This window comes from Myotis lucifugus, unplaced genomic scaffold (assembly GCF_000147115.1).
Source record: "Myotis lucifugus unplaced genomic scaffold, Myoluc2.0 scaffold_117, whole genome shotgun sequence".
NCBI classification, from domain to species: Eukaryota; Metazoa; Chordata; class Mammalia; order Chiroptera; family Vespertilionidae; genus Myotis; species Myotis lucifugus.
The window spans coordinates 3,232,345-3,247,052 of NW_005871165.1; the positions used below are offsets into that span (position 1 = coordinate 3,232,345).

The window sequence follows — 14,708 nt, forward strand, 5'->3', positions numbered from 1 at the left end:
ACTGTTTTATTTACTATAGCTTTGTAATATAGTTTGAAATCAGGGAGCATGATGCCTCCAGCTTTATTTTCCTTTCTCAAGATTGCTTTGGCACTTTGTCCATTTTTAATTTGGGTTGTCTGTTTGTTGTTGTTGAGTTATGAGTTATTTATATATTCTAGATACAAGGCCCTCACCAGATAAATAATTTGCAGATAGTTTCTTCCATTCTGTGAGCTGTCTTTTTACTTCTTGATGATGTCCTTTAAAATGCAAAAGCTTTTATTTTTGATAAAGTCTCATTTACTTTTTCTTTTGTTGTTTGTTCCTGTGGTGTCATATCTAAGAAGCCATTGCCTAATACAGAGTCATGAAAGACTACTCCTGTGTTTTCTCTAAAGGTTTAATAGTTTTAGCTTTTAAATTAAGATTTATGATTCATTTCAAGTTCATTTTTATATGGTATAAAACTTTTAAATCTCTTAGGACATAGTAGTTTTAGACTGTTTTTTACTAGATTAGATATAAAAATCAGTAAGGAGGTTTTATTTTGGTTGTTCTTTTTGGGGGTCTATTAAAAAATCACTGACTCATTGCAGACATGGGAAATCATCTATTTATATCATCAAAAATACCTCATTTGCATATGCTCATTTAGTCTATTTATAAGAATGGAAATCCAAACATAAGGTAACTGAGGAATGGCTGCCAATAGTGACTGAGATAACAGGCATTGAAAGGCATGAATAATATCTTGATTACAAATATAAGCTTGGTCTCATCCTTTTAGCCCAGAACTTACCACGACTACATATCGTTTTTTAGTCTGATTAATGACAGAGTAACTAATTAGAGTGGGAAAGAGATTAGCAAATCATTCAAGATGTCAAGTGCAGTCAAAGTGCCATTTTGTCATAGACAATATAGTAAAGCTCACAGTGACGGGTGTATGTAATGAATAGGAACTGAAAATACTCCAATCTTGGAGAGTCAAGGTAATGTTTCTAAAATCAGCGTTATTTATTTACATTTGATTTTCTTCCTCTGAATTGTCGTGTTGTTGAACTGGGCTTTGATTTGCTGACATGCTAATATTTGGTGTGTGTTTTCTTTGTGCTTTGCAGGATGCACAGAACCAAAAATTAAAGACAAATGTCTGGTACAGTGAGGTAAAGGACTGCTTCCTTCTGTGCATGCTGCCCTCCCGATCTTGACCTGTTGAAGCATGTTAGTACTCTGAGGAATAGACATTATCTCTGTGTTTACAGTTCCTTAGATCTGCAGCAAACCTAACTTGTTAGAATCCATGTAAGTGGAGGCCATGTTTCCTGGTTGACGCTACCATCTTTTGGTGTTGGATGGGAAGTCCTCTGCCCTAACAGTACCAACAGGCTGATCCGTTGGGCTATTTCTCCAAGTCTCTTTTCGGTTCTTTGGTAAAGTTGATATTGCCCCTTTTTGATAAGTTTCCTTTCTGGCTACTCCTAACAGGTTTGGGACGATGAGTTTTTATCATGGAACTCCAGCATGTTCGATGATATTAGCCAGATCTCCCTACCGCTAAGTGCCCTCTGGGCCCCTGATATCATCATTAATGAATTGTAAGTGCCTTGGATGTATTTCTGTGGGGTATAGACGTCTTAGAATATTCAGGATAGTTTCTGCTTACATTCACTCATTGTTGCTATTTTTTGTTTCTCAACTTAAAGACCAGCATATTGTTGGGAATATTCAGGTTAAAAGTACCATAAGTTGACATTGTTTTACAGCGGTTCTCAACCTGTGGGTCCCGACCCCTTTGGCGGTCAAACGACCCTTTCACGGGGGTCACCTAAGACCATCCTGCATATCAGATATTTACATTACGATTCATAACAGTAGCAACATTACAGTTATGAAGTAGCAACAAAAATAATTTTATGGTTGGGTCACAACATGAAGAACTGTACTTAAAGGGCCAGAAGGTTGAGAACCACTGGTTTAAGATATGGATTTGGTCGATAATGCTTGAGGTTACTCATGGAGTGTGTTTGTATCGTAACAGTAGCGAGTTAATTTATGAGGTGTCATTGCTGAATCCATCTTTGCTAGGGTGAATCATCTCGGGAAAGTGACTGTCCTTGCGCTTGTAGGTTAGTCCTGGGTGTCGGCGTCACCACCATCTCACAATCATTTCTGCGCATTGGAATGACTAAAGCTCTCTCTCTAACAACAAATTCTCTTGCGTTTCATACAGCGTGGACATTGAAAGACTCCCTGAACTTCACTATGTGTATGTGAACTCATCCGGGACCATTAGGAACTCTAAGTCCATCCAGGTGGTCTCTGCCTGCAGTTTAGAGACATACGCTTTTCCATTTGATATCCAGAATTGCAGCCTAACCTTCAACAGCATTCTGCACACAGGTAAGCCAGGAGGGGTACAGCCTTCTCGGGGGGAACATGCCTGTGCTGGCTTGTTGGCACACACTGGTGTAATGATATTATGCCACTCTTCAGGTCCATTTCATTCTTGCACATAATTAACGTTTTGCAAACCTAAATTTCTTCCTGCCATTATTTGGCTCCTGCTGTAATTCAGACCAAGTGCGGCGCTGGGCCCAGACGCACAGCCCAGTGGCTGCTCTTTGTTTGGGAAGACAATATTAGGCCTCTACTGCCATTGGGAATGGTATAGAAGTCACTGGGGCAGCTCCATCACTGTATGGATAGTGGGATCCAAGCCCTAAATTCATAGATGCTTTTTCCATGGCTGGAAAGATTTTATCCCACACCTCTACCCCTAATTCAACACGGTTATATCAACTCCATCTCAATAAGGCTGGACATGGCGGGGCAGGAGTGAAAGGAAGGATTTTGTGTTGGTGCCCACTGTTTCTGCTTTTCTCAGTGGAAGATGTAGACCTGGCCTTCCTGCGGAGCAGAGAAGACATTAAGCACGACAGAAAAGCATTTTCCAATGACAGTGAGTGGGAACTTCTTTCTGTGTCCTCCGCCTACAGCATCCTGCAGAGCAGCGCTGGAGATTTCGCGCAGATTCAGTTTCACGTAGGTCCTTCCCTTCCTGTCACCGCCGCCCACTTCTCCGCACTCTTTGGCCTTCTCTGCTGGGCGGAGGGATCTCTACTCTGTTGCTTATTCTCATTATCATCGGGAACAGCCGATTCAGCCGGCTCTGGACGGCCACTGGCTTTCGGCGTTTCAGAGGCCAGAGGGGCAGGCGCAGACCCTGGGCTCCTGCTGTAGCCGTTCCCCACGTGACTATAAAGAGAGTGGTTTTCCGACTCCAAAGACATGAGCCACCACAGCAGGCACTCAGGCCTGTTAGTTCACACCAACACCGCCACCTACAATCCCCACGGAGCGGAACCAAAGAAAACCCACGCACAACCACCAATTGGGAGAGAATGCCTCTTCGGCGCTATTGTCCTGTTTTTAGTTGAGTAAATTATTAATTAATTCCAGATGCAGGTGCATAAAATTACCATATTATTAACTTGGATATCTGGAGAGATTAGCTAACAAATCACCTGCAGGATCCGCAGAGACCGCTGGTGGTTTCCGGATCAGAGAGAACAACTGCCCTAAAAGGGTGTGATGAAAACCCGAACTGCTCAGACGTGCCACCCCGAATGCTCTTGGCTGCCTTGTTCACAGAGAAATTTGTACAGCAGGGCTGGGGGGGTAAGGGTGGGGTGCAGGACAGTGCAGCCTGCTGCTCTGCACTCCAGTGAGCCATTCTCCCCTCCCTGGCCCTCCTGGCAAACCATCCTGAGTGTGAGCAAAAGCAAGTCCATGCAACCGATAGACTCACATCGTTAGTATTCAGCTCTGCTTTCCTGCACAGAGTCAGCCGGTGGTGGTGGCAGTTTGGGGAGTGGTAGGAGGGGGCCTCCTTTATGTCAGGTAAGGGATTCCATTGAAAAATAGAGACTACAGACAGACCAGGATACACAAGATGAATTGTCCTGGAAACAAGCCTTTTGGATAAGAAGGAAAATTCAGACTAGACGAAGGTGCTATGGTTACAATGGATAATTGCATGTTAAGGGATCGTGGCTGTGAAAGGAGCTGTTATTGGGGGCACAGATGCCCCTGCATTGGTGGAAAGGTGTCTGCAGCTCTCAAGGAAAGCTCTTGTTAAGTTAGACCCGCTTAGAGACAGCTGTTGTGTGAACCTGGCCCATGTATAACCCTGGGCACTGGCTGATCGCAACTCATATCTTCCCAGTGGTGGGGTCTGGGTTCTTGCCTATTCTGCTTGGTTTTTAGCAAAGCCTGCATTGTGGCTCTTTTGTCCACTTTTTTTTTTTTTTAGTGAGGGAAAGGGAGTGGAGAAAAGAAAGCTTTTTTAATTTCAATGAGTTTCTTGGCTCAGAGTAAACACCTCATTAATTTTAAAGATATCAGCCCGCAAACATTATTAATGCAGCCGAATAATGGAGAGCATTAAAGGGAAATGTGAGGGAGCAGCACATGCAAGGTGGGACACAGGCACCTACCAAGCACCCCGCGAACGCTGCACACGCCATTACCTACGCTGCACGGAGAGAGACGAGGGAAAGCAGAAAACGGGTAGGTAAACACACACACTCTCTCCATAGGCAGCCATATCGGTAGACACATGTCACCCTTTGCCCTCAGTAGTAATCTGTCATCTCAACACTGGCTGAGGCCTGTCTGTGCACTACGATGACCAGTGGTGTGAAAGGTTGTGTACGAAAGGAGAGGCCCCCAGGTCTCAGGAGCCATGGTCCTGGCACTTTATTCTCCACTCAGTGTCTATGATGGGCGGGCTGAAGGCGGGCAGAGATAAGGTTTCAGGCTCTGAGAGCTCTTCCCTGAGGCCCTCTGCCTGGGGCCGAAGGTGGGTGATCTAGCGGGGCTGGCGGCTACCCTGGTCCTCCAGAACAGACTAGAGTAAGAATCCTGAGTAGACGCACAGTGGTCTGTGGTTGGGCAGGGAGGAGCTTAAAGGAGATTTGGTGACTATCCCAATTCTGTCTCCGTTGGCCTCTGCCAGGCCCCTGCCTCCCCATTTCTGCTCTGTGCACTGTGGCTGGGCTCAGGTGCCCTGACCTCCTACCACGCATCCTACTCTGAATGTAGCAGCCGAGGCACGTGTCCTTCAGCAGCCCGTGGCCAATGATGAGACATTGGGAGCCCAGTTCCATTCAGACATTGCGCTGCTGGGGTCCTGACAGCAGAGTCACTGCCCTCTGAGTCTGATCACCTGCTGTGTCCCAGTCCAGGCTGGGACAGCAGGGGGTCGGGGACAGGTGGGGTAGGCAGGAGCTACAATGATCTGTTCTAAATACATTGTCACCTGGGCCTGAGGTGGACTGTTGCCATCGAAACCAAATCCAACGTTCTGGCTACCCCGCTAGTTCCAGCGAATGTACAATCATATGTGCCAGCCCTGGGGCACGTACTGCCGAAGCCTGGGGTGAGGCTGCAGCCCCGGGGGGCCCAGAGCACAGCCCCCCTGCCTACGAGGATGTCTGTGAGCAGCCGGCACCAGAGCCAGCAGCCACCGGAGGGGAGGTTTCTCCCAACACCCCTCGGAGGTGCTAGTTCCCAGAAACAGCAGGGCCAGCATTCGGTGTTGGTATGGTGGCCTTTTGGTTTTGTTTTTTAAAGAATGAGGGTAGAAGGGGAGGAGGTAGGAATAAAATTTAAGAACTCACATTGGATAGAAGAGGCTGGACGCGGTGGGAACGAAAGTGAGTCCAACCACAGTGCCGCACACTGAGTAAATGCTCATTCAGGCAGGAATGGGGGTCCACAGGGGGCGTCCAGGAAAATGCAGAGGGCCATTTGAGAAAGAAAGGTGCCTCGTCTTCTTTTCCTGACATGATTTTCGTTTCTAGTTTAGGATAGAGTTGTTTTGTTCAGATATCTATTGAATGCAGCTCATAAACTTGATAGAAGATCCTTTTGAGCACCACCAGTTCAAGAGTGGGAGAGATGGGGATGGGGGCGGGGAGAGAGAGAGAGAGAGAGAGAGAGAGAGAGAGAGAGAGAGAGAATGAATTTAGAGCCCTAGAAGTCTTTCCAGGGTCACTCAGGTAATCCCAGATTCACGGACTCTGCTAATCCCGCTGAGCCACGATCCGGGTTTGAGAAACTCCCACTCGGTGGAAGGATCTTACTTAGATGGCAGCCACTTTCCCATTCTTTCTGAATTAGGAATGTGGAGAGGGGCTTGGGAGAAGAGGAAAATGGGCTTCGGTATGAAGCCGGAGCCTGGGCGTCAAAATTCCAACTATGTCATAAAGACGGTCATGCAAAATTGAGTGCTGGTGGGGTCTACCATCACCGAGGCAATTAGAGGCTAACCTTGGGGCCTATTCCATCTCCAAGGAGCTCTCCACACACACATTCTGAATTAGATTGATCTCTTTCATTAACAACAATAGGCTCCAAATACCTTTGTGTACTTATTATTACCTGGCTTTAATGGATAATGAAATTGTGGCATAATATTGCTAACACCTGAAGGGTGTCTAATGGAGAACACAGACTGAAACTAAAGTGCTTTTCCTTCCCTTTCTGTGAAATTTAAAGGCACCAGCTCCCTTAGTCCATTAGAAATGATGGGCTCTAGGTAGGGGCAGCTCCGCAGAGAGCAGCGTCTCACTGAGCTGGTGACGTACCTTCCCCCAGAATTAGCAGGGCTGTTGCCTCTGGTGTACCCGAGGAGAGGTAGCCCTCAGAGGGCTGACCTCAGCTGCAGAGCCCCCATTTGGGCTACTCCCAGGATCCCACCCCATTGAACTAAACATAGAATTATTAATTGACTACAATGCAACTCAACAAACATCTTTCGAGCTCTTGTCTGTGCCAGGCTCAATGGTAAGCACCGAGGACACAAACATGAATAAAACAAGGCTCCTGGGACCTGTCATAGACCTCACGATCGCCCAGGGAGACATACTAACAATAACCACGGAAGTGAGCATTTACTCTGTGTCAGGCACCGTTTCACGAGTTTGTACATGTAACCCTCACACCTCTATGAGATAGGTGCTCTAAGCGTCTGTGTTTTTACAAATGGATGAGCTGGGCTGCAGAGAAGTTAAGTAATTTACCAAGGTAATGGGGTGACTAGTGGAGCCTGGGCTTGAGCCCAGGCAATCTAACACGAGAAACTATGCCTAGTCCTATGTGATGATGATACAACTAAACATAATGCAGCATATTCCAGTCCATTCTTTGGCATCTGTGCACTGTGTGTTACTGGGCAAGTCACCCGTATTAGTTTCCTAGAGCTGCCATAACAAAGTACCACAAACTGTGTGACTTAAAACAACAGAGCTGATTCGTCTCCTAGTTCTGGAAGCCAGAGCCTGAAATCAAGGTGTCAGCCGGGTTGGTTCCTTCTGGGCTCCAAGGGAGAATCGGTCCCGTGCCTCTCTCCTGGTTTCTGCTGTTGCCGGCAGTCTGCAGCATTCCTTGGCTCACAGATGTAGCACTCCAATCTCTGCCTTCATCTTGACATGGCCTTCTCCTTTTTGTGTCTCTTCTTCGTAAAAGGACACTAGTCATATTGGATGAAGAGCGCATCTTCCCCAGTGCAACCTCCTCTTAACTAATTACCATTGCCAAGTTCGGTCACTTGATAAACTTCCAGGAGGGCATGGATTCTTGGACTCATTATTCAACACACTATAGTCTGTCACCCGCTGGCTCCTGAAAATTTGTGTCTGTCCCAAAATACATTCACCCTGTCCCAGCACCCCCAAACATCTTACCCCACTCCTGCTCCAACTCTAAGACCAAAATATCATCTTATAAACTCAAAAGAACCCAAATTTCACCATCTAAAGCAGGCACAGGCTCTGGGCATGGTCCATTCCTCTCCCTCTGTAGACGTGGGAAACATCTAACCGCCAGAGTCTGGTTCCTGACCCCATAAGATGGGGACGTTTCCTATTAATAGTCCTGACTCCAATATTTAGGATAGAGTCTGACACTGTTTATGCTCAATTAATGTCTCTTGAACAAGGGAATAAAGGGCTTTGAGGATCAAAAGAGAAAACAAAACAAAACATTTCTGAAAACTGGGTGGTAAGATTAATATTTCTTTAGGCTAATCCTCGGCTTGTAGAGAAAATTAGCCTACATAGGTAACATTGCCCCTAAATCAACTTAGAGGAAAAGGCGGCTCCTTCGCTCTTGAAGCAAATCCAAACTATAGGCCAGTGATGGCGAACCTATGACACGCGTGTCAGAGGTGACACGCGAACTCATTTTTTTGGTTGATTTTTCTTTGTTAAATGGTATTTAAATATATAAAATAAATATAAAAAATATAAGTCTTTGTTTTACTATGGTTGCAAATATCAAAAATTTTCTATATGTGACACAGCACCAGAGTTAAGTTAGGGTTTTTCAAAATGCTGACACGCCGAGCTCAAAAGGTTCGCCATCACTACTATAGGCACTATTTGGTCTTCGGAACGGGAGCATCCTTGCTACAGGTAGGAAGATGGATGAGGTCATTTTGGAGGGCCTGTCTAGGTTCATAATTTTATAAGCCAAACACAGACAGGAGCGGTTTCTGCTCTACGTTACATCATAGCTGTCTCTTTCTGTGCCCACCGTTTTCCTTCTGCTTTCAGCTACTGTTGGCTCAGAGAGGAATACCCTCCCGACAGGACTGGCTGCAGAATTTGTGTGGCCTTAGTGCAAAGTGAAAAGGCCCCTTGTTCAAAAATTACTACAATTTTAAAATGGCACCAGCAGAGCATTAACAAAGTGCACGGGCTCCATGCCCCGGGAGCCGGCCTGCCTCCCGACCTCTTAGCTCTTGCCACAGCTCTCCCCGGCAACTGCACCTTCCTGGAACCAGGGGCCGGAGGAGCCACGCTGCCATCCTTGGGTCTGGCCCTGGTTTACCCTCATTCCCTGCAGCCGCCTCTGGCTGGAGAGCTCCTGCTTTTACACAGGAACTCCACTGAGGGAGTTCTACGGTAATCTCAACTGCACCCAAGATGTTCGGCAAGGCTACAGTAAACTGCTCTTTTAGAAAGGGAAAGCAGCCCGGCCTGTGTGGCTCAGTGGTTGAGCACTTACCTATGAACCAGGAGGTCATGATTCAATTCCCAGTCAGGGCACATGCCGGGGTTGTGGGGCTCTATCCCCGGTGTGGGTGGGGTGTGCAAGAGGCAGCCAACCAATTATTCTCTCTCATCATTGATGTTTCTATATCTCTCTCCCTCTCCCTTCATCTCTGAAATAAATATTTTAAAAAGGGAAAATCAGGCATGGAGAGGTTAAATACCTCACCTGGGATCACAGAAACCAGCACATGTAGGACCTGGGGCCGAGGGCTCTGCAGCCCTGTTCCCTGGACAACGTCTGGACTCTCTGCTTAACCAGTGTGCCCACCTATGCTTTTCTTTTCACCCTTCATCTAACATCCACCATGAAGTCTCTAGGGCAGTGGTTCTCAACCTTCTGGCCCTTTAAATACAGTTCCTCATGTTGTGACCCAACCATAAAATTATTTTCATTGCTACTTCATAACTGTAATGTTTCTACTGCTATGAATCGTAATGTAAATATCTGATATGCAGGATGGTCTTAGGCGACCCCTAAGGGGTCGCAACCCATAGGTTGAGAACCGCTGCTCTAGGGGGGTCTTCTGCTTCTACCCACCAGAGACAGCAGGCTTGGTCACCTCCCACCCGTATGTCCAGATCACCAGTGGGCTAGCCTGGGCCCACACTCCAGGACCCCATGGACTCTGCCCACTGGGCACCCCGCTCACTGCCCCATCTAACCACAGTCAGGCGCAGCGTGATGACAGGAGCTGGGGGGGGGAGTGCAGGTTGACGACAGTTCATTTTGTTGTTGTTTTGCTGTTGATTGCACTTTGGTACAAATGTGTTTTAACCGAATTATTGCAAAGCAGTGAGTGTTGCTCTGGTTTAGGTATCTGCAGCCAATTATGTTTAATGTGAAAGACAACAGCCAGACTGCAATCCGCCAAACACTCGGGCCTGTCAAGCACCACTGAGACGGAATATGCTCTCAGACCCAATGGCGGGCTGGAGGGGGAGGGTCCCCGCTCTCATCAGCAAGGTGCTGTCTGGCCTCACCCAGGCAAGCTCTTGCCCTGCCACTGTCTGCGCCATCCCTGGCCTCTGTCTTGGCTTATTTCTCTGTGGTTCTCTTCCAGAACAGGAGACAGAGAGGGGGGAGAAGAACCCTGAACTCAACTCAGAGGTCTGGCCAGATCAAGAGTTGTAGCTACACTGTATGAAAAAGAACCCTGGGCTTGGAATTGGGAGACATCGAGGCTCTTCCCAGCTCTGCCACCAACTCACCTCACTGAGGGGCCGAGCTTCATTTGTTAAAATCTATAAAGCAGGCCTATTAGGTTACCTGCCAGTAAGCTCGCAGCGAGGATTAAATAAACCACACCATGTGCCTAAGACCACTCACCAAGCACACCCTCTGACACGTGGAAAACCTTCTATTGCTTTGAGAATCAGAGAAACAGGAAATTTCAGACACTGTTGTTTTTTTCCAAACCCCAACAGTAAGGTCCCAAACCATTCATTTGATCAGCAAGCACTCATGGAATACCCGCTACAAAATAGGTGTTCCTTTAGGCTGTGTGGGAGATTTAACAGGTTGCTGTTTTCACCCTCAAAAGGTCCACTGTCTGGTGAGGAAAGCAGCCCTGTCATTCCCTGGTTTCTCTCAAGGGAGGAGGCTAGTTTGTGTTTATTAAAGACAATTCCCGTCACCATCCCAGAGAAACGAAAAAAAAAATGGCAACAACAATCATAGTGATTTTATGAGACTCAGATTTCCAGCTACAAAACCCACTCAGCACCCTGCATGCCAGCCCCGCTGGGCCTCTTCAGTCGGCCTGTGGCGGGTCCCCTCCTGCCCCTGCTCCCTGCTCCCAAGACTGAGCTGTGGCCTGCAGGGACGGGACGGGAGCCCTGGCCATGTTTGGCCAATAGGGGCAGAGGCAGAAGATGGGAGTGAGTGGGTGCTTCTCTCTCCATTATCGCAGCCAGGCTGGCTTTGTCCCTAAGAGGAAGGCACAACTGTCGCAGTCCTACCCCCACAGCTTCTCTCAGGTCCCTTCAGGCCTGAGGGATGGAACAGCTCACCAGTGCCCCCAGCCCATGGGACACTGCCCTCCTTCCTGTGGCTCTCCTGTGCCCTGCCCGCACCCTGTAAACCATCTCTTTATTAAGCCCTCCTCAGATTTCCTAAGTCAGTTATGCTCTGTTCCTGCCCAGACTCCGACGGATACACTCACAGGTGCTAAGAAGCTCGCATTCCAAGTAAGAAGACAGACTAGATCCCATACACACAATATGTTGCATCACACATGGTTTAAGAGGAAAGATTTTAGTGTAAGCCCTGGTTTTAAACAGTTACTCACCAGCTATGTGAGCTTACACGAGCAATTTCATCTCTAGGAATCTTGGTTTCCTTGTCTGTAAAACAGAGATAATAATACTCAGCCCTAGAGTTGCTGTGAGGATTGACTAAGATTAAAACATAGGAAACACTTAGTCCAGTGCCTAGCAAACAGCAGGTGGTTCTAAACCACAAAATAGTCTCCTATTTCTAAGTCCTATTTAGGACTTCTTGGCTTTGGTTTTGGCCAAATGTTAGTTCATCAGCTTAGACTCTCTTTTCAACAGATTTCTTGTCCCTGTCCAGGTGGTGATTCGCAGGCGCCCGCTGGTCTATGTGGTGAGCCTGCTGATTCCCAGCATCTTCCTCATGCTCGTGGACCTGGGGAGCTTCTACATCCCCCCCGCCTGCCGTGCCAGGATTATATTCAAGACCAGCTTGCTGGTGGGCTACACCGTTTTCAGGGTCAACATGTCTGACGAGATGCCACAGAGCGCAGTGAGCACCCCTCTGATCGGTGAGCAGCCTTGGGGTCGCCAGACATTTGTCTTGCATTTTTTCCTGGCAAAGATTTGCTGTTGCGTTTCAGATCTGGGGAGGGAGAGGCCCCCGAGACTCCAGCTAACCCCACCTCCTGGTTCCTTCCCCCAGGCGTCTTCTTCACCGTCTGCATGGCCTTCTTGGTTCTCAGCTTGTCTAAATCCATCTTGTTGGTCAAATTCCTTCACGATCAGCAGCACAGCGGGCAGGAGCGGCCCCTCCTAGGCCTTGGAGGGGACACTGATGCTGATGGGCTTATAATGGATCGCAGGGCCCAGCTTGTTGGGGTGACAGGTTTGTGAGAAGCGTTGAGGTCCCTACCCTCAGCACCCGTTCCCACTGATGGAGCACCGGGCTGCGTGAAAAGTCTGAAACATCTGCTCTTCGGCCTCTGTGCCGCATTTTACATGGCCTTTCTGGGGACTGAAGGCCACCAACTCCTGCTGGCTTCCCAGAAAGTCTCATTTCAGCTTGGAGGTCAGGTCCTCAATTCCCTTAGCTTGTTTTATTTCCTAGGTGCTGTGTGCACACACGCACGCGCGCGCGCGCACACACACACACACACTGTGTAGGTGTAGCTTTGGATTGCAAAGTTGCTTAATGTGCAAAGGTTTAAAAATCATCTCTGCCACAAAGGTCTGCCTGGGTCAACATGGGCTGGCCCCAGCTCAGAAAGCCTCCTGGATGGGTCTAGCCTGGACACCCCACATAGATATGCTCTCCGGGGCTCCCTTCAGCAATTGCATCTCTAGGAACCTGGGGCTCCTTGTCTATAAAAATGGAGATAAGAATACCCAGCCCTAGAGTTGCTGTGAGGATTGACTAAGACAAAACATAGGAAACACAGTCTGGTGCCTAGCAAACAGCAGTGGTAAGGAAATGGTAGCTTCTTCTAGTTATTATAATTATTAGTAATATTGATATTAGTTCTATGTAAAAACTTAAAGGGTTTTTTCTACATTCTAAACCCCTCAGCAGGTGGGAAGAGAGTCCCCAACCCCAACTCAGCCCACTGCCCAGTTTCGCCTACAACCTGTCTTGAAGGGGGAGGCCGTCAGCCTCAGTGGGAAGTCCACGGGGCCTTGGCCGTCCCCGGTTGACTGGGGTGTTCTCCTCTCTCACGCAGAGTCCCCTGTCTGTCGAGAGCACCGGGCCCCCTCAGGGACCCTGAAGGAAGTCTTGTCCCAGCTTCAGTCCATCAGCAACTACTTCCAAGCCCAGGACCAGGCGGCCCAGCAGGAGGTCGGGTGGCTGGCCCTCCTGGAACGCGTTGACCGACTGCTCTTTCAAGGCTACCTTGTGATGTTGGGACTCTACGCCATCACGCTGTGCTCCCTCTGGGCACTGTGGAGCCGCCTGTGAAGACGAGTTTGGCTGGTCTCCATCAATGTGCTCTCGCAGCAGGTGGAGGCTGAAAATTTTGTGGGGAGATTAGAGGAGAGGAATGGTGGGTTAAAAGCTCTCCAGCCCCTGTTGCCTCTTTTCATTCAGTCCAGGTATGCACACCTAATGAGAGATTAAATGACCCGGGAGTAATGTAGTCATGATGAAAATGCATAACAGTTTGGGGCATACAGGGAAAGTTAGCAATCTCTTTCAGAAAATCCCTAAGTACATCCAGCATGCATGTATGTTTCAGCAGGTTTATTTAAGTGTAAGATCCTTCCATCTCCCAGCCTTGTCTGGGTCACTTATTTAGTCATTCAACAAAACCTTCATTGGGCGTCAAATAAATTCTAGGCATTGTGTTAAGCACACCAGAAAATACAAAACAAGTTAGTCACAGCTCATCCTTCCCTTGACTGGATTCCTGAGGTCAACCTTGCATCAACCTTCAGTTCCCTTAAGTCCAGACATCTCCCTGCCCTGTTCCCTGGCTCACACTCCATCTCAGCAGCCTGAGCCTCTCCACCATGCCTGTATCCTGAAGCTCTTGTTCCGCTGTGAGTCCATCTTCCTCTGCTGCCTCAGCAGCCAGTGCATCACTGTTGGAGGGAAACCAGGTGCCAAGGCTTCCAGGGCAGTCTAGGTCCACACAGCCAGCACACACCACATGCAAGGCACTGAGCTGAGGGTCGGGCTCAATGCATGGCCCTTGGGTTCAAGGAATTTATAATCTATCCTGTTTCAGTCTGCGTGGGCCGCCATAACAAAATGCCACAGGCTGGGTGGTTTAAATCAAGATTTATTTTCTCACAGCTCTGGAGGCTGGAAGTTCCAGATCAAAGTGCTGGCAGAGTTGGTTTATTCTGAGGGCACTCTCCTTGGTTTGTAGATGGCTGTCTTCTCCATGTATTCTCATGTGGTCTTTTCTCTGTGTGTGTCTGTCCAAACTTCCTCTTCTTATAAGGACACAGTCATATTTGACCTCATGTCCTAATGACCTCATTTAACTTTAGTTACCTTTTAAAAGGCCCTATATCCAAATATAGTCATTTTGTAAGATATAACATATATATTTTGGGGAGACACAATTCAGCCCATAACTCTGATGTGATTATGGAGGCTGGCAGGCTTGAGACTCGGGGAGAGTTGTAGTCTGAGTCTAAAGGCAGGGTTTCCTCTCGGGGTAGGTCCGTCTTTTCCTATTAAGGCCTTCAAATGATTAGATTAGATGAGGCCCACTTACTTTCTTGAGGATAATCAGTTTTATTCAAATTCTACTGACTTAAATATTAACCCCATCTAAATAAATAACTTCACAGGAACATCTAGAATGGTACTATGGCCTGGCTAAGTTGACACATAAAATTAACCCTCACCACCCCAATGGCTCCTTAGCTTCCTATCTGTGCCCA

At 47.8% G+C, this 14,708-nt stretch overlaps 1 protein-coding gene across 1 annotated transcript in view; it reads left to right on the forward strand.

Moving 5' to 3' along the window:
* Positions 1-13,272, forward strand: part of HTR3B (5-hydroxytryptamine receptor 3B) — a 32,693-nt gene extending 19,421 nt beyond the window's left edge. The window contains exons 4-10 of the mRNA XM_006093522.1: positions 1,104-1,148; positions 1,471-1,580; positions 2,216-2,385; positions 2,870-3,027; positions 11,677-11,887; positions 12,022-12,204; positions 13,037-13,272. Coding sequence (XP_006093584.1) covers positions 1,104-1,148; positions 1,471-1,580; positions 2,216-2,385; positions 2,870-3,027; positions 11,677-11,887; positions 12,022-12,204; positions 13,037-13,272 — 1,113 coding nt within the window. The remainder of the gene's footprint in view (positions 1-1,103; positions 1,149-1,470; positions 1,581-2,215; positions 2,386-2,869; positions 3,028-11,676; positions 11,888-12,021; positions 12,205-13,036) is intronic.
* The last annotated feature ends 1,436 nt before the right edge of the window (positions 13,273-14,708 follow it).